Source organism: Electrona antarctica (genome assembly GCF_951216825.1).
Source record: "Electrona antarctica genome assembly, chromosome: 5".
NCBI classification, from domain to species: Eukaryota; Metazoa; Chordata; class Actinopteri; order Myctophiformes; family Myctophidae; genus Electrona; species Electrona antarctica.
The window spans coordinates 36,726,346-36,746,823 of record NC_136810.1 but is presented as its reverse complement, the minus strand read 5'-3'; the positions used below and the strand labels follow the sequence as shown (position 1 = coordinate 36,746,823).

Sequence of the window (20,478 nt, the reverse complement as noted above, 5' to 3'; positions counted from 1 at the left end):
CGCAATAATTCTAGAGATTGCGTCCTCAAAATGTGTCAATGTGTGGAAGGTGTGTCATTCTGCGTTGTGATTGGCTGAGCATCACATAACGGATGTGCCACATGAACCAATATAAGTGGGGGAGAGAGAGACCAGGGTTGGGAGAGGGAGAGGGGAGAGAAAGAGGTATAGGGATAGAAAGAGAGGGGGAGAGAGAGGGGCTGGAGAGGTAGAGAGAGAGAGAGAGAGAGAGAGAGAGAGAGAGAGAGAGAGAGAGAGAGAGAGAGAGAGAGAAGGGGAGAGAGAGAGGGGATATGTAAGATAGATAGATCTATTGTCCTTCATCAGAAGTGTCAGTAAGCCTTACTTTATATAGACTTTACAGAAGAGAGCCTATGGGACAGAGGAGGGATGACTCCTTCTGTCTTTGAGTTGAATTCCAAGCCAGTACTGAACTATTCAATCACCCCCCACCCCTTCAAATGTGTTTGTATAGAGCATGGGTGCCAATCACAAACGCTGTGCAGACCACTTGACATAGCCCTAAATATAAACAAGAATTGATTAAATCAATTAATTACCAGCTGCATTTTTATCTGTGGGGGTCCGCTATAACTGCCTCTGTGTATTGATTTAACTGCCTCTGTAGTTTAGGTAGGAACTAAAATTATCTAAGGCGGAACTATTGTGTTCTGAGTCGTTCGTTTCCACCTGGAACATATTTGCGGTGCGCACATACAGCTTGCACATCGATGATAGCTTGCTATTGCATAGCAGCTGGTAAAAGATATATATATTTGGCATTTGCCACTTGAATTAAGGTGACTTGATTGACATCAAAAAGGGCCTGTCAGCTCAAACCAGCAATGCAATACATTGTTTTCAAGAATGTTGCACATGCACAAATGTCAGTAGCATTACAAATAAAATAAAATAAATCCATTTCCACCTCTATTTCCCATTCCAAGTGCGTTTGTCTTACATGTAACGCCATCGCTGCTATTCCAAAGCAGCGATGGCGATAGCATTGGGTAGAGCTGGTCATTTTGAAAGTAGCTCTCAAGTCAAAAAAGTGTGGACACCCCTGGTATAGAGGGTATGCGCATGCATAAAGTGAGTGGCAAATTAAGTGGCAAAGTGAGTGGCAGTGTGAGTTTAACGTCGTTTAATGCAATCAGATAGGACTTTTCTGTTAATTAAGGAGAGGGAAATGATTTCCATTGGCAGGTGTAATATAACAATATGTGGCCTGGGCCATGGCTCAGTGGTCCAGGCACCTTGGCTGGTAATCCAGTCTGGCAGTGTGCCACGGGTTCGACTCCCGATCCCGACGGCCTTTACTGCATGTCTTCCCCCCATCTCTCTCCCCATTTCCTGTCAGCCTACTGTCTGTCCCTCCATAAAAAAATAAAAAATAAAGGTGAAAGCCACAAAAAAAAAACATTTAAAATATAACAATATGTGTGTTTGTGCATCAGGTTGGCATAACATTCTCTGCAGTGTTTGGGGTGGCCATATACCGTATCTGCATGCTGACAGTTTGGTCCATGAACCCTGACCCCAAGGCCAAGGAAAGTGTCAGGATGACGGTCACTACCACTGGCATCGTCCTCAACATGCTGGTAGTTCTGGTGTTGGAGGAGATCTATGGAGCTATCGCTGTCTGGCTAACTGAGCTGGGTATGGTTACTGTTATTCTGACTGTACAACTGTAATTGTGTGTGTGTGTGTGTGTGTGTGTGTGTGTGTGTGTGTGTGTGTGTGTGTGTGCACGTGCGTGCGTGACTGCCCACTCCATGCAGCGACAACTTCCCTGAGGTGTAAATGGCCACAATCTGCAATACGCCTCCCTGGACCAGCCTTTGAGTCTACGTATACTATAATCACACTATAATCAGCATATAATGCTGATTATAGGGTTAATGATGAGTGCCATGTGCCTTGATCTGACTGGTCTGAGGATTGAGAGCACAGTGTGTCACATGACAAAAATAGCCTATCTACAAGCTCACATCGCGTGCCATGCGCTGCGAGCTTGTAGGTCCCCAGCTAAATGATTTTAGGAACAAAATGGACTCTTATCGGTCTGTAACTCAGAGAGTGTACAAATGGAACCAAATGGACCTGTTAGGGTCCATTTGGTTCCATGTGTACACTCAATTAACTCAATTAACTCATGTGTACTCATGTGTACACTCAATTAACTTTGATTTTACAATATACATCGGGGTCTCAGATATAGAAATGCCATTAAATGTGGGTCCGTAGACTAAAGCATGTCAAACTGGGGGTCCGCGGGATAATTAGTGTCAATTTGGTCCTTGATATGAAAAAGTTTGGGAACCACTGTCTTAAAGTCTGACACTTTATATACAAATAGTAAACTATACACAATAGACAGATATGCATACATAAATGTACACATACACTTGCAGTATTCATGTTGCACTTGTGCACTATGGATGGAGTGATCTTATCTATACTTCATTTATATATTATATTATATTATATTATATTATATTATATTATATTATATTATATTATATTATATTATATTATATTATATTATATTATATTATATTATATATTAAAGACTGTCTGTGTCTCATTTCCATCAGAGCTTCCTAGGACAGAAGGAGAATTCGAGGAGAGGGTGATCTTCAAGTCGTTCTTCCTCAAATCCATGAACGCCTTTGCTCCTATTTTCTACGTGGCCTTCTTCAAGGGCAGGTTTGTACAGCTGCTGCTTTTCTATCCGCCAAAGAACACAGAAGATGCACCATCCTTAAACCCCTGCTGTACTTCTCCTTGTCATCTTCTTATCGTCTCTGTCTGTCTGCAATCCCTCATCATCTTCATGCAGGTTTTCTGGACGGCCTGGGGACTATATTTACGTCTTTGCAGACTATCGCATGGAGGAGGTGGGTTCACTTCCTCACACGCACATGCACGCACGCACGCACGCACGCACGCACGCACGCACGCACGCACGCACGCACGCACGCACACACACACACACACACACACACACAAACACACACACACACACAATTTACAATTTTGGCATTTAGCAGACGCTCAAATTAAGCAAGAACAAAAAGCATGGCAATACATCATATACAATACATGATCCAAAAGGATTACTGATCATTTTGGATGCCGGCAAACACATGCTTACGTGCCCATATGTGCGTGTGCCTGTGTACTGCATATTTATGTGATGTGTGCCTGATCTCACATACATACCTCTTCTACAGTGTGCTCCACCAGGCTGTCTCATTGAACTGTGTATTCAGCTCAGTTTGATCATGTTGGGGAAGCAGCTCATCCAGAACAATGTGTTTGAGGTCGTCATTCCGTACGTATTTTAAACTGCAGCTGCCTTTACACATTCTATCTATCTATCTATCTATCTATCTATCTGTCTGTCTGTCTGTCTGTCTGTCTGTCTGTCTGTCTGTCTGTCTGTCTGTCTGTCTGTCTGTCTGTCTGTCTGTCTGACTGTCTGACTGTCTGTCTGTCTGTCTGTCTGTCTGTCTGTCTGTCTGTCTGTCGTCTATTCACTCTAGCCATCCATCCATCTATTATGCACCTTGAACTCTTAAAGATGGAGTGCCACCCATTTTTCACCCCTGTGTCAATTATCTAATGTGATCCTGGGCTCTACACACCCTCCGCCAACCTGGGGAGAGCAACGGACTTGAACTCATGCTTCCTTCATGCCTGAGTGTCTCAAGTTGCTCCTGACAGGGGGGAGTTTCCCTGGTTGGACGTAGCGCGTGGAAGGAACACATTATTCCAACCAGTTCCTTCCCCCTCCATCAGGCGCCCCGGCTGGCCAGGGGGAGGCAGTTTAGAGACCAGGATTACTGCATGTTTTTGTGAGGGTACCTACCCTCGGGGAGAACATGCAAACTCCACACAGAAGTGGAGTGCCACAATTTTTGTATTTTTCCAGTTTGTCATGTGTCTGAGGTGACAGTACTTCATTAGACACCCTGGAGTCGTTTTTATGTGCAATGGTGTATTAACTTTGTATTTAGGGTTTCTTCCTGGAGGCTGAACCCTTGACAGTCAAACGGGCCAATGAAATAAACAGTAATATAGTGACACCACACTATCAGCCCCTCCCCTAACCCCTCCCCCTTTATCATACAACTACAGCTGTGGGTGAGGCTTCAGTTCAGGTGGATCACCACCCATCAACACCCACCAGGCAAACCAGGCATACTTAATGAACTGGTGGGTGTGCCCACATAAAAACAACATTTTAACAAATACTGTACACTTTTTGGAACAAATTATACCTCCTTATATAACAATAAGACCTGATGATCATGTTTTAGGGTGGAAAAAAATCGTGGCACTCCATCCAGTAACTATGTAAAAGTTGTCATTTGAGAACAGACATTACACAATGTGTTCTTTGTCCTCTTTCACCTTGTCGTTTCACACTTGCTGTTGCTCCAGGAAGCTGAAAAAGATGTACAGAACAATGCAGGAAAAGAAGAAAAAGAAAGAAGCTGAGGATGAGGATGAAGAGAAGAGGCCAAAGCAGCAATTTGACAAGGACTTTGCCCAGGACCCCTTCGAGGGTGTGACCCCTGAATACATGGAAATGAGTGAGTTTCAATGTTTCCGCTTACTCTAGTGTTCTCTCTGATTCACTCTTACCCTTCCATGTTAGCGGTTTCGGATGTTATCAGATTATTTATTCTCCGTGCAATGGAGCCAGTAAGAACATTTCCTACATATTGACGTTGTTGTCAGCCATTGTCGACGCGTTTGGCACGTTGTCTGACTATTAACCCTATTACTAACCCTAACCCTAATAACTCTAACCCTAACCCAAACCTCAGTCTTAACCGGCCACATAAGTAAACATAAAGCGAAGTCGTTGTATATCGCAGTTTCACGATGTTTTCACTAGTCGCCTACTCGTGGTAGGCAGTGTCACGGGGCAACCCGTGCCCTATATACAAAGACACATGAAACTGCTTTCTATAACATGCAAGGACTATGTTTTAAACTGGTGTATTGAAAACGGTGTTCACTGATTTGTTTGCTAAGTGTCTCTCCTGCACTGCTGGTGGCATTTCCCTTGATTTAGGAAGGGGCCAAGTGCTATGCAGGGGAGGGGTGTTTCCTATGCTTTGAGTTTAATTGTCATTGAGTTTCCAACCCAAGTTATACTTGTTAACTGTAATGCATCTTTATGAATGTTTAGATTACTTTTATGCAAGGGGTTATTATGGCAGTATTTATTTACAAGTATTTATTGAGAAGAAATGTTGCTAATTGTTCTGTGTCCTGTGGTAGGATCCACCCCTATTTAAAGGAGGCTGCAGGGACAGGTGAGACAGTTGGTTGTGGGCTTTAACACGGGTAACAGTCCTGAGGGAGAGCTACAGGGCCTTGTGTGACCAAGGTTTAACCTGAAGAGAGTTCTCATCCTATTTGGTCTTGTTCTATTGTGTTTGCTTAAGTATTTATTTTGTTGGTCTATTGTTGGCCAGTATTTCGTTTTTGATATGTGAATTGCACTGGAGAAAACTGTCTGGAGGTTGGTGGAGGAGTTTTGGGAGAATAAAAACCCTTAACCTACATTTTCTGACTGTTCTTGGCGCCTTGGCCGTTTGGGCAACTTTACAGGCAGTATGTGGAAATGTCCATATTGCTTCCATTGCATGGTCTTGATAAGAACATATTGGTAATTATTGGGTCGATAACATTCAAAGCGGGTGTCCATGTAGCAAAGGGTAGAAAGTAAAGCCAGATTATACCAGAGTCCGCCTCTAGGTTAATGGTTACTATAGGCCTATATAGTCTACAAAGGAGACTGTAGGTTAATGCTACTATAGGCCTATAGAGTCTACAAAGGAGACTGTAGGTTAATGGTTACTATAGGCCTATAGAGTCTACAAAGGAGACTGTAGGTTAATGGTTACTATAGGCCTATAGAGTCTACAAAGGAGACTGTAGGTTAATGGTTACTATAGGCCTATAGAGTCTACAAAGGAGACTGTAGGTTAATGCTACTATAGGCCTATAGGCCCTCATTTATCAACCGTGCGTACGCCAAAATATGGGTGTACGCCGAAATTACCGCAATTTTCGGCATTTACGATTTGCGCCAACGTTTGATTTTGAACTTGAGCCAAGACAAAAACCACGTCTGGTCGGGAGCTGTCGTACGCTTTGTCCTCACCTGTTTTTCTGTCGTAGAACAGCGGAGCAGCATTGTTTGACCAGCTGAGAGGCTGTCACAGGCATCTAAACATATGTATTCACTCCTAAAATGTTTATATAAAACTGTATAGGTATATATGGGCTAAATACATATAAGATGTGTCTTTGTGTCATATGAAATTAGTAGGAGATTTCCAACTTTACAAGTAATTAAAATCGCGCAATTAAAAACAATGTTGCAAGTTAGATGCAAGCATTTAAACAGTGTTTTGCATGAGCGCATACATGCGAGGATTTGGGCTGTCTGTGCTGAAATATTTCCATGACGGGACGTTGGAGAGTACTATAGGCTAGTGCAGTGCTGCAGCTGCGGAGAGTCCCAACGTGGGTAGCCTACTGTAGCCTAATCTACAGCAGGCCGATGTCTTTCTGGAGTTACGGTATGTGCAATCTCCTCCTCGTTTAATAAACCCGACGCGTCGCTCGAATGCCAAATGTACCGTGCCAGCGCACGTGGGAACCGCATCGGAGATATAGGTAGGCTACCCAGCCAGCCCACCACCACCAGTGCCCAGCCACTGCAGCGACTGCGAGGCAATCTAAATAGTCTGTCGAACGTGCGGTGCATGGTCAGTTGGTCACGGTCACGGACGGACCACAGTGATAGAGAGAGACAGACAGACAGGACAGGAGGAGCACCTATGCAAAACAGCAGCGTGTGTGTGCCTATTTGTTATTTAATTCATGGTTCACAGGTTCAGGTTTTCGTTCACCAATATATCTTGTTGTATATTAAATTAAAAAGACTTTAATAATTTAATATACAACTAACAACACACAGTGACAGTTGCTTGCAAATTGCGATATGTGCGTGCGTGCGTGGGGGGGGGGGGTGATGCGGGCAGCAAGGGAAGCGAAGCGAGAGGAGAAACAGACAGCGTAGTCCTACAGCTTTATTTAATTCATGCAGGTTTATTTATTTAAGATACAACAAGTTGCTTGTGCGTGCGTGCGTCTGTGTGTGTGTGTGTGTGTGTATGGGAGGGGGCAGCAGAAACTTTTTTTCCCCTGTAACCATGGTTTCCAGGTCGTATTGCAGTTGTTCATGTCGCAAAACCGAGGGCGCGGCTAGATTTTATAGGGCGTGCCAGATTGATTTCAGCCGTCACATTTATCACTGCTAGGAATGAAATTAGGAAGGAACAGCTGTCTGCGATCACTTTGTAAATGCCGACCCGACGTGGGTGTACTACGAATCCTACACTCGAATTTGGGGCAGAATTTCCACTCGATTGATAAATGAGGGCCATAGAGTCTACAAAGGAGACTGGAGGTTAATGGTGACTATAGGCCTCTAGGTTAATGGTTACTATAGGCCTCTAGGTTAATGGTTACTATAGGCCTCTAGGTTAATGGTTACTATAGGCCTCTAGGTTAATGGTTACTATAGGCCTCTAGGTTAATGGTTACTATAGAGCGTCGCAGTCCCGCCCCCTACCATGGACCAGGAAATTAATCCCAATGCATTTTTCCCATAGACATTTCAAAAAGTATTTATTTAAAGACGGTTACGCCACGGACAAAGCCAACTCGAGTCGTGACAACTCATGACAACACAAACAATATTTTGGACCAAACAAATAATTACAAAGAAGAAAAACAACAAAAAAAGTGTTGTAACCTGCCGTTTTTTTCTTCTTTCTAATTATTTGTTTGGCCCAATTTTTTTTGTTTGTTGTCATGATTTGTCACGACTCGAGTTGGCTTTGTCCGCGGCGTAAACGTCTTTAAATAAATACTTTCTGAAATGTCTATGAGGAAAATGAACGGAGAATCATTTCCTGGTCCATGGTAGGGGGCGGGACTGCAACGCTCTATAGGCCTCTAGGTTAATGGTTACTATAGGCCTCTAGGTTAATGGTTACTATAGGCCTCTAGGTTAATGGTTACTATAGGCCTATAGGTTAATGGTTACTATAGGCCTCTAGGTTAATGGTTACTATAGGCCTATAGGTTAATGGTTACTATAGGCCTCTAGGTTAATGGTTACTATAGGCCTATAGGTTAATGGTTACTATAGGCCTCTAGGTTAATGGTTACTATAGGCCTCTAGGTTAATGGTTACTATAGGCCTCTAGGTTAATGGTTACTATAGGCCTCTAGGTTAATGGTTACTATAGGCCTCTAGGTTAATGGTTACTATAGGCCTCTAGGTTAATGGTTACTATAGGCCTATAGGTTAATGGTTACTATAGGCCTCTAGGTTAATGGTTACTATAGGCCTCTAGGTTAATGGTTACTATAGGCCTATAGAGTCTACAAAGGAGACTTTTTACTACAGACTCTGTGACCTAATCTAAAGTCCTGTTTAGGAGTAAGGTCTTAACCCATTATGGGCGGGAACCCCTTTTTGTAATCATACCTTTCAGGACGGAACCCATTTTGGTATATATACATACCGGTACATTAATTTAACTCCATGGCATTTATTTTGTTATAAATACCCGAAATATATACTTTAACTGTTAATTGTGTCATGGATACAGTAAAGGCATTTTCAGACGGGGAGCGACTGACACGCCTAGTAATTCATTTTCAATGAGAGAGAGGCCTCAACGGAGAAGTTGAGGCCCACGTAAATACGCAAGCGTATTTACGTGGGTGCGGTCCCGTGAAATTGTTGTGCACAAGCTTGTTTTATGCTCACACCCGCGAGTCGCGACTGACTAGACCTGGATTGTGGTGAGCCTTTTTTGAGACTTCATGAGCAGACCTGGAGCAGGCATGTCGTCGATCCAGGCGACAATGTTTACGTCACACGCTCCCTGTCTGAAAAGACCTTTACACATATTGCAAATATTGGTGGTAAAACTATTAATATTCATAATTAGGTTACTGCACTGCATAACAAAGAACAAGGTTAGTGTTAGATACAGATTAAATATAACTTCTAAAGAAAATCAATAATAGTACTCACAAAAACATGCCTCCGCCTGGCCAGCCGCCCGGGGCGCCTGATGGAGGGGAAAGGAACTGGTTGGAATAACGTGTACCTTCCACGCGCTACGTCCGGCCAGGGAAACTCCCCCCCTGTCAGGTGAAAAGAAGCGTCTTGGACTCCTCATGCATAGAAGGGAGCATGAGGTCAGTCCGTTGCTCTCCCCAGGTTGGCAGAGGAAGTATAGCGCTGATTACATTCGATAATTGACACTGGGTGAAAAAATTGGTTGCAAAATCGTGGGTAAACTAAACATGTATATTGAACTGTATACGAGAGAATAATTTATTAACTTCAGTTATTAACCTTCAACATGAGGAATCACGTGCCAAAATAAGCTGATCATAAGTTGCTATGTGGTGCTTCCCGACCTGGTAACGACCGTTTAGCTTTTATATAACTCTATGGTACCGACACGCTGTTAGCTTGAAGACCTGTCCACCATAAACATCATCGCGTTAGTTTCCGGTTACCATTTATGGAGGTAAAATGGGAGGAGATGTTGTACTATACGCTTGGGAAATAGCGAGTCCCTGTGACTGTGAGGCAAAAATGAGCTACAGACGCGATATGCACAAATGAAGCCATTACGTCACCTTTGGTGAATGACATGTGAGAAGGAGCGTAACGAAAATACACACTCCTTTAGTCACTATATTTACACCTGGGGGTAAATTTCCTTAGTGAATCTGACCCCATACAACTATTCCTGCCCTTGATTATGATTGGCTGAAACGCATTCAAAGCTGAAATATATATACTGTGTTTTAATGTGGGCTAATAAGTGTTGATGAGAAAGAGATAGAGAGAGAAGTTAAAAAAGTAAAAGGATACCTGCTGAAATAAATGAAAGGGATATTGAAGAGCTGACAAAGCCTGGACCGTTAAACAGACCACAGTATGTGGTCCATTTGCTGTTTACACACTGCTGTGCTGAGCTGGCAAATCATGTGTTGCTGCATTCATGCGTGTGCACATTTTGGGGGCCTTTTACACTTATGTTATACCAATTTCACACCAGAAATCTAGTACATTGCAATAACTTGGCCCATGTCATTAATATGCTATTAGCTCCCTAGCTCCTCTGCCTCCTTCATCACCGCCACAAACAGTTGATTAGCTCAATCCAACAGCTCATGATATTTTTTTGCATCATTTAAATTATGGTGCGTTCACACGGGCAGATGTAAAAGATACAAAGATGCAAAGCTACACAGTGTATAGCTGTTGTAGCTTTTGGCAGCAGCTACAAACGTCGGATGCATCTTTGTATCATCATGTCGCTTAATAATAATAATATGGTTGATGCAGTCAGTCTTCACTACATAAAGGTTTTCATTAGAGGTAACTGAAGTATTCAAAATTAAATAAAAATGCCATTTGGTCTGGAAGAAAACGCACTATTTCCAGGCTTGAAAAGTAGTGTTGCCATGGCAATCCTGGCAATAATGACGGCAGCAGGCATGGCTGTATGTGTGGTGCTGCATCTGTGTGTTGCTTGGCAACCATTCTGCTAAATGTCAGCTGAAGAACGAAATTGCTTGGTAGAAGAATGATTTGTTGTTATCAGTGAATGTGCCACTGGCACACCTGGTTGAGCACATACCATTATCAAGGCTCAATTGTTGTTGCACCCGGCCAATGGCTTCGAATCCAACCTAGGCCCTTAGTTGCATTTTATTCCCTCTCTCTCTCTATTGCCATTCCTGTATCTGTATTCATTGTCACTGTTAAATAAAGTAGAAAATGCCCAAAGAATAATCTTGTAAAAAAATCAATTAATGCATATTTTTCTTGCTGTGTGCTTACTTCATAAAACTATATGTACTGTAGTGTTTTATAAAAGCAATATGCCACACAAGGCTGTGGTTTACATAGAACTTTTAAGGAGGTTTTCCTGTTAGATGTTCTAAAATCTTTGTAAACCACAGCCTTTTGAGGATTATTGCCTTATTAAAATATTTCTGTTTCCTAAGAAAGAAAAGACTCTTGCTATTAAAAGAATAGTCTCAGCCTTTGTTTGTAAACACAGTTTATTGTGAATGATTGAGAGTTGATCTGTTTTTTTTGCAGTCATCCAGTACGGGTTTGTGTCTCTGTTCGTGGCCTCCTTCCCGCTGGCCCCGGCCTTTGCTTTGCTCAACAATGTCATTGAGATTCGGCTCGACGCATCGAAATTTGTCACCGAGATCCGCCGACCAGATGCTGTGAGATGCAAAGACATAGGTAAACAATGCCACGCATGGCTTCACTCCTCCTTACACCATCCTCTGTCAGTCTCTCTCTGGCAGTCTCTCTCTCTGTTTGTGTGTGTGTGTGTGTGTGTGTGTGTGTGTGTGTGTGTGCGTGCGTGCGTGCGTGCGTGCGTGCGTGCGTGCGTGCGTGCGTGCGTGCGTGCGTGCATTATATAGCTCTCATTGAATTTTACTCACCTTCTTTACCTGTACTTACATTTCTTTCTATCTCACTGTTTCTCTGTCTGCTGTTATACTAGTATATACACAAACACTGCCAAACACACACACGGACACACGGACACAAACACACACACACACACACACACACGCACGCACGCACGCACACACACACACACACACACACACACACACACACACACACACACACACACACACACACACACACACACACACACACACACACACACACACACACACACACACGTGCGCGGACACGGACACCTGTATACACATGCATGTGGATACACACATTTCCCTCTCTTTTTTTTCTCTTTTCGTGATGCTTGCAATCTCCAGGGATTTGGCACAACATTCTCTGTGGGATCAGCAAGTTCTCTGTCATTACAAATGTAAGTGAGTGCATGTGTTTGCGTGTGTATTTAGCTTGTCTCTAAGTTTCACATGGGCACTGAGACACACTTAGACCGCAGCCTTCCTTGCATAACAAGTGATAACTCTTTCCCCTCAAAGGTTGCAGTGACATCCCCTATCATCTCATGTCCAATATGCAATTATAAGCTTAATTTATTTATGTTCACCGTCTATACATATTCACTTTTTAGAAATTGGTTATACTGTATTTCTTGGTTGTATGTCGTGTAAAGATTTGATTTAGAGTTGTGCTGTTCTGACCATAAATAATTCCCAATGATTAAATATTATTATGTGTTCATAATCATTATAAGTTCACGGTTTAGTGTGACCGATGCTGACCTGATGACATACTGGTGATGATCTCTACAGGTGATCAGGTAATCTCATGCAGCATTGTGATCTCCCCCTCTGTCTTTCGGCACCAGGCTTTTGTCATCTCCTTCACGTCTGAGTTCATCCCTCACCTCATGTACCAGTACATGTACAGCGCGAATGGCACGATGACAGGCTACACAGAGCACTCGCTGTCCTACTTCAATGTCAGCGACTTCCAGCCAGGCTCGGCACCGACGTCCACGCTCATCACTGGGGTCACCATGTGCAGGTCAGGTTTGATTGATTGATTGATTGATTGATTGATTGATTGATTGAAAATTGTATTAACAGATTGCAGAATGGTACAGTTCAAGGAAGGTACAGGTCAACACATAAACTGCTAAGAGGATAAAACCAGAAAGATCAATAAGACTTGTTTACATTTAAAGACACACAAATGTGCACATCTATGCAAAAACACATATAGACACCTATAGACAAATAGAGGGGGGGGTGGACTTTTACTCTTTTACAGGGGCCGGTTTCAAATTGCAGCCGCCCGTAACTGCTCTTTGAGAGCAGTTTTGAAGGAGGCTAGGGATTCACATTTCTTAACGGCTGTTGGTAGGGCATTTTACATTTTAGTGACAGAGAAGGAAGGAGACCCGCACACTGTCACTTGCTGGTTCAAGAGCTTTTTTATTGTCCAAAATACAATGTTTCTGTCCTTCAACCTTCCTCAGGCATGATTCAGAGTAGGCTGACATGTCACTAAATACATTTCACAGGTATAGACAACCAATCAGAAACGCACGTAATCATCAAAACAGGTGGCAGCTGCATAGACCACAGTCATGTGACTCTTAAAGTTACAGTGCCTCTATGACATTCATCAGATACTATTGAAAATAACAAATTACAATACTACTGCTTTGTTGCCGACGCACCTGTTACTAGTAGTTATTAGTAAGTCGAGTGTGCTGAGGTCTTCCCTTCAAAAGGTGACATAGGAGTGAAAGGAATTTAACCCCTTGTTTGAGCCAAATCTGGGTTGCACGTGGTTTGTTGAACTTCCTCTGGTGTTGTGATCGTGGACTTTGTTGACATTAAGGAAGTCATGCTGCTAACCTTGACCAACGTTCATCCTTCCTTTAAATCTTAGAGAGCCGACGACTTACTTTGCTTACCCCTACACCACATGAACTGTGACCTTTTGCCCTTTTGACTTCTGAGAAACCTCTGAGAAACCGTGCTGATCTCAAGGGATGAGCCCAGCTAGTATGCATAATATGGCTTTACGTTTCCTGTGTGAGATGGCGGGAAGATTCTAGTGTGTTAAAGGGATTGTGAGCACCCAAAAAACCTGCACTTTTAACATTCAGTAGATTTTCTGTAGTCTGGGGTTTTCTGGCTCAAACAAGTGCTCTGATTTGCCTGTGGACTGTGAGGTAAGAGTCCACAAATCTCATATATGACATAACAATTTGCCAGCACATGTCACTGACTCACTGTTGAGGGATTTGCCTGTTTTCATTGCAGCTCAAAAGGCTTCAAAGCACACAGGGAAAACGCCAGACCACAGAAAATCCACTGAATGTTCAAAGTTCAGGTGTAATTGAGGTCATAAAACCTCAAAGAAAAACGAAAAATAAATGAAAATGAATGTCATGAAACCTTTAAAAACTAAACCATGACTCCATCTATCTCTGTGCATTAGGTATAAGGACTACAGAGACCCACCCTGGGCAAAGGATCCCTACACATTCTCAAAACAGTACTGGTCTCTCCTTGCTGCAAGACTGGCTTTTGTAATCTTCTTCCAGGTATGAAAGACTAGATTATGTTAAGACTTTAGTTTTACATTTAGTATTAATAATTGATTTTAGGCAAGTTGTGTTTAACAGCTACTGTATACACATACAGGGAACATGAATTATACTATCTCTGCTGCCTGGAAGAAACCATCTAACTCCAAAATGATAATTTCTCAGGAAATGAAAAATATACATTTATCAGAAAATGAAGAAAACCTTAACCTTAACCTGAAGAAAACAAAGCCTCATCAAAGTTGGCGTTGTGACTTTATATATTGTCAATTATGTGCATGAAAGGGGGAGAGGTGGTGAAGGTGCCTGGACCGCTGAGCCACGGCCCAGGCCGTTTCAATATTCTTTTAACCAACACACAGACATGAAGGGTGTTCAATAGCAAAATAATCAAAAACCTCATAAATTGAGTTAGGTGGTTTCCTCCCGACAGCAACGAATATAATTGTAATATTAAAATAATCAATAAACAATCTGTGTTTTCTCAATTCAAGAAGACACTTTAATCGATTTCAAGACTACATTACCCTGTGTGTGTTTTTTCCTCTCTTCTTCACATGCCTTAGAATTTGGCCATGTTCCTGAGCATGCTGGTGGCGTGGATGATCCCAGATGTACCACGCTCCTTGCACGAGCAGCTGAAGAAAGAGAACCTTCTCCTGATGGAGTATCTGCTGAGCAGCGAGCAGGAGACGCACTCCCCGAAGAGATTCTCTAGATGCTACAAACCAAACCCCGCCAACATCAGCATCCTGATGGAGTCACCACTGGAGGATGAGGGAGAGGAGAGAAGTTGCGAGAAACGGGAGGAGGAGGAGGTGGAGGAGGAGGAGGAGGAGAAGCAAGTAGGAGAGCAGGAGCTGGAGGAGGTGGCGATAGATCTGGACAAACCCAGCAGGAGCTGGGACAGCTACCCAGAGCCCAGGAAGTCAGCCAAAGAAGGTGGCAACCAAGGAGGAATAGAAGATGATGGAGGAGTTGGTGGAGGAGGACGAGGAGAAACACATGAAGAAAAAGAGGAAGACAAAGAAGAAGTGAATATAGAAGTTGATGGTGGTGATAAAGAGATGGAAGGAAAAGAGGGTAAAGAAGGAGATGGAGATGAAAGGAAAGAAGCGAAGGAAGTTGAAGTGAAGACAGATGCAGGGGACCATGTTTTTGAAGTGAAGACAGATACAGAGGACCATGTTTTTGAAGTGAAGACAGATACAGAGGACCATGTTTTTGAAGTGAAGACACGTGCAGAGGACCATGTTTTTGAAGTGAAGACAGATGCAGAGGACCATGTTTTTGAAATGAAGACACATGCAGAGGACCATGTTTTTGAAGTGAAGACAGATGCAGAGGACCATGTTTTTGAAATGAAGACACATGCAGAGGACCATGTTTTTGAAGTGAAGACAGATGCAGAGGACCATGTTTTTGCAGTGAAGACAGATGCAGAGGACCATGTTTTTGCAGTGAAGACAGATGCAGAGGACCATGTTTTTGAAGTGAAGACAGATGCAGAGGACCCTTTTTTTCAAGTGAAGGCAGATGCAGAGGAACATGTTTTTCAAGTGAAGGCAGATGCAGAGGACCCTTTTTTTCAAGTGAAGGCAGATGCAGAGGAACATGTTTTTGAAGTGAAGACAGATGCAGAGGACCCTTTTTTTCAAGTGAAGGCAGATGCAGAGGACCCTTTTTTTCAAGTGAAGACAGATGCAGAGGACCCTTTTTTTCAAGTGAAGACAGATGCAGAGGACCCTTTTTTTCAAGTGAAGACAGATGCAGAGGACCCTTTTTTTCAAGTGAAGGCAGATGCAGAGGACCATGTTTTTGAAGTGAAGGCAGATGAAGAGGAACGTGTTGATATTGATATCAACACAGATATTAATCTGGACGACCTCATGGCAGAGCTGGGACTGTTAGGTGAGGAGAGATCACTGCTGTATGATTCCGTCTCAGTGTTTTCTTCTCTTATCGAAACTATTTTCTATAGATTTCAAACGTTTGTTGATTAACTTGATTGATTAATTGATTGATTGATTGGTTGATTGATTGACTGACTTAACTTAACTTAACTTAACTTAACTTAACTTAACTTAACTTAACTTAACTTTTAACTTTTATTTTGTTTGTCTCCCCCCCCCCCCCCCCCCCCATAATATTATAGATGATAAACCCTCGTCAGGCAAGGCAGGAGATGTGGAGTTGCCCCGTTCGGTTTCCAAGCAGTCACTCCATGATCCCCCATCTAAGCGAGGCTCATCCCACAGCATCACTGGCTCTGCTGCAGCGAGTACGGCCTCTGAACCCAGGCTCTTCAAGCTAATAGATCCTCCACCTAGAGAGCCAGGCTCTAGGCACAAGGCCCGCTGCTCCACCTTGCCTTCTCAGCAGAGAGGCGTTGAACCTTGCTACAGCCTGCCACGGCCAAGACAGTCCACCAGCCTCACCAAGCTCCATGCGGCCGCATACACTCCTCTGGTTCCTTTGGTTCTCCAGGGCCCACGTGGTCCAGCAGCGGTCTCATTGCACCCCCTTTCCCCTCCACACACACCCGAACACACACCAGGGTCGCCCACATCCCCAACGCAAGTACAGACCCCACCTGCCAACCCAGAGACCCCCCAGTCCAAAGCCCCATCGCCCAGTGAACTCTTCTTGCTGAAAGGTCCTCCGCCCCAAGTTTCGCGCTCGAGGGCCAAAGGCCGGTGTTCCACCTTGCCCGCCCGTCAGAGAGCACCCGACACTGGGGAGAGCTTTGTCAAGCCCAGCCACTCCACCAGCTTTACCAAGCTGGGAGAACGTGTTCCCCCTTCCCCTAGTGAACTGCATCGTGACACCCCAGTGTGAGGAGAGGGAGAGGGGCCAGGGAGGAGTTTAAGGAGAGCGGACACATGGAGGAGTTTACAGCTGAGCTTCAACCCTTCTGTGTGCCTCGAAGCTTCACCTCTCCCCCGCCTTCAATACTGATGTATACTTAGCTGTGTGCAATTAAGTATAAATTAGGCTTCACTCTCTCTATATGCAATATCTGGAGTAAAGTACATTTAAAGAGACCAACACCAACCAGATAAACTGAACCACAACAACTGAACTGTCTTTTTACCCTCCTTATCTTACTGGATACAATCCTGGAGTAATTGCTACAATGACTGAACTTCAGGATCTGTTTTTCTTTATGATAGGAAAGTCATAGAACCTTTTGTTCTTGTAACTTTTACTAGACCATTTTGATGGTTTAGCGTCGACCTTCCGAATAAGGAGAGTGGTGGACAATTCAGAGCGCCAGTGCCGGGTTCTGGAACTCTCTTAGCCACGCCTGAAGGAAATATTATTGTGGCTCGCACACTTTCTACTGGATTTGTTTTATTTTCATTGTTTTGTTTATGTTGTTGTTATTTACCCACAGCCACACACACACAGCCCTATAGCCACAGTTTCTTTGCTAGAAATGGTCTCTCAAGTGCAGCACTGCTGCCACGTACCCTAGCACTCCCCTCTGTATTCTATTCAGCATAACTAGTATCAATTGAAACAGTTTAGCTTGTAGATTTACTATTCATAATTAGTGTTTTGATATTATAATAAATACTTTCTGTTCATAAGAAAAGTATAATACAATTAACTAATTTGTATGGCTTCTTTACCTCATACATATACAAACATGTACACACATGCAGAGCGCTGAAAATCGTACTGTACACACACACACGCACGCACGCACGCGTCGCACGCGTCACACACACACACACACACACACACACACACACACACACACACACACACACACACACACACACACACACACACACACACACACACACACACACACACACACACACACACACCATATGCATTTGACTTGAAACCAGCCAAGAAAAGGGCAGGAAGATGGTGATTGACTAGCCCTGGTCCAGTGCTTATAGCGAGTCTCTCTCTAATGCGCTGGAGCAGGGCTAGTGATTGACCGGCACAGTGACTATGTTGACTCTGCTGCCACCTGCTGATGAATAGGTGGAACAATGCAAAATTACTCCCTGGCTGATATAGTGTTGCTGTATTTGTATATATATTTTTTAATGGAAAACGACAACAGTTATTAAACAGATTTTACACAGATGGGCATTTCATTTTTATTGTACTGTACAGTAGCACCCCCCGTTCTCCATCTGTGTGTGTGTGTGTGTGTGTGTGTGTGTGTGTGTGTGTGTGTGTGTGTGTGTGTGTGTGTGTGTGTGTGTGTGTGTGTGTGTGTGTGTGTGTGTGTGTGTGTGTGTGTGTGTGTAGGCCTATAGCATAGTATCATTTCAGCAATAAACATTGTGAGGACCATTTTCGAAGAAAATATATTGTTCATGGTTGAAAAAGGCTTTTTAGAGATACGTTTACAATTTGAGAAAGATTTAGATTGGGGTATAAAGGGATAGCATTATAGGCATTTAGAGGTTAGGTTTAGGTGTTAGGGTTAGAGTTTTGCCTATTTTATACTTGTGCGGTGTGATGTCACACATTGAAAGATTGCCAACCGCGAATCTGCTATTTTTGGCTATCGTTAGGCTATAATACCGTCCTAAAATATTATAGGTACTCACAAGTACAGTATTACAAACGTGTGTGTGTGTGTGTGTGTGCGTGCGTGCGTGCGTGTGTGTCACAGTGTGTGTGTGTGTGTGTGTGTGTGTGTGTGTGTGTGTGTGTGTGTGTGTGTGTGTGTGTGTGTGTGTGTGTGTGTGTGTGTGTGTGTGTGTGTGCGCGCGTGTGCAGTTGTTGGCTCTTCTCTCTTCTGCTCTTTTTGTGTGAGTTCTATCCACTACCTGCATTGGCCCCTCCTCTCCTGGCCCCACTAGTGAAAGGGGCCTTTGTTAAGTTTGTTGGGGTCACCAGCATTCCGAGGAATTCTTCCAGGTGAGGGCAGAGTTTGAAAACTATTCAGTACTCAGATAACTGCTGCAACTAAGCTCAGGCAGCAGTCTTAAAACAAAACCCACGTTTTTTCCCCTGCTGAACGGAAGAGAAGAGGACTGCAATGTGAGAGTGTGATCACATAAAGGATAGAGAAACGATAACAAGTGAGCGGGAGAAAAGAAGCCTACAACCTCTTCCCACAGGTGAGTGACCATGCTGTCCACACACACATACACAGTACACACTGACACACACATGCTCATAAATACATGCACGTGTAGACCCTCCAGAAAAACACTTCTTGATTATGCGGGCTAAAATCCTTGATTATGCAGGTTAAAATCCTTGATTATGCAAGCTAAAATCCTGGATAATGCGGGCTAAAATCCTTGATTTTGTGATGAAATATGCACGTTTTTTATGTGATTTTATGCAGTGACATTGCGGGAAGTTGCAAAATATGCGGAACATTTTGCAATATTATGCTGTGAAATGTGGGAAGTTGCGATTTTGCGGAAGTTTGTGAGATTATGTGCCCTTTAAAGTATAGCCTACTCCTGCGCCATTTGGCTGATTATGCGGTGTGTGTGTGTTTGTGTGTGTGTGTGTGTGTGTGTGTGTGTGTGTGTGCGCGCGTGTGCGTGCGTGTGCTGTGTGTGTGAGGGGGGTGGGGGGGTGTTAATATATTTATATATTATGTATATTTCCAGTGTGTTTGAAGATTGGCAACACAATCATTGAATATTCTCCCATAAGGACTCTGTGGGATTTATATCAATTGTTGTAGCTGGCAGCCACTGGCTTGCCACAGTCTACACTGCTCTGAAGGTGAGTGTGGGTATGTGTGTGCTTGTTTGTAAAGGCATGTTGGCATGGTAAAAGTGATAAGAGTGATTTTGTAGAATATTAGCCTATTCAGAGCTCTTGGTGAAGGCAAAGGGCGAGACTGCGTATTTTAATGACGCTGGCACAGTTTCTTTACACATAATAAACTACCTCTTGTTTTTCTTCTGTGCCCCTTGTTGAAACTTGTCTGTCCCAAAGGCAACATTGCTTCCAGGTATGTATGTTGGTTGTTTCCATGTGGTTGTAATTGACTTGAATATTAGTTACAATCCTAATATGTCCATGTTGACCTCATGAGAATTGCAGTTTGCAAATAGTTATTGAAATGTTTTCTGCATTGTAGATAATGGGCAGAGTCCACAGGAGGGGCATTACGCTCTCTTTAATCATTGCCAAATCTAATGTCACCTCAACCTTTTTTTTATCTCTTGCCCTTTGAGGCGGCACTGGCTCAGGGTTAGAGTAGCCGGTAGAACAGCTGGATGGGAAAACCGTGAGGTTCCCAGTTCGATTCTGGGCAACCACCAGTGTCGAAGTGTCCCTGAGCAAGACGCTGAACCCCCAATTTCTCCCGATGTGC

The 20,478-nt window shown here is 43.4% G+C and overlaps 1 protein-coding gene across 1 annotated transcript in view; it reads left to right on the top strand.

Moving 5' to 3' along the window:
• ano2a (anoctamin 2a) overlaps positions 1–17,804 on the top strand; it is a 48,577-nt gene extending 30,773 nt beyond the window's left edge. The window contains exons 18-28 of the mRNA XM_079502301.1: positions 1,458–1,659; positions 2,598–2,709; positions 2,843–2,900; positions 3,237–3,337; positions 4,450–4,601; positions 11,240–11,392; positions 11,941–11,993; positions 12,444–12,622; positions 14,051–14,156; positions 14,726–16,070; positions 16,315–17,804. Of these exons, the coding sequence (XP_079358427.1) occupies positions 1,458–1,659; positions 2,598–2,709; positions 2,843–2,900; positions 3,237–3,337; positions 4,450–4,601; positions 11,240–11,392; positions 11,941–11,993; positions 12,444–12,622; positions 14,051–14,156; positions 14,726–16,070; positions 16,315–16,997 (3,144 nt within the window). The 3' untranslated portion in view covers positions 16,998–17,804. The remainder of the gene's footprint in view (positions 1–1,457; positions 1,660–2,597; positions 2,710–2,842; positions 2,901–3,236; positions 3,338–4,449; positions 4,602–11,239; positions 11,393–11,940; positions 11,994–12,443; positions 12,623–14,050; positions 14,157–14,725; positions 16,071–16,314) is intronic.
• The last annotated feature ends 2,674 nt before the right edge of the window (positions 17,805–20,478 follow it).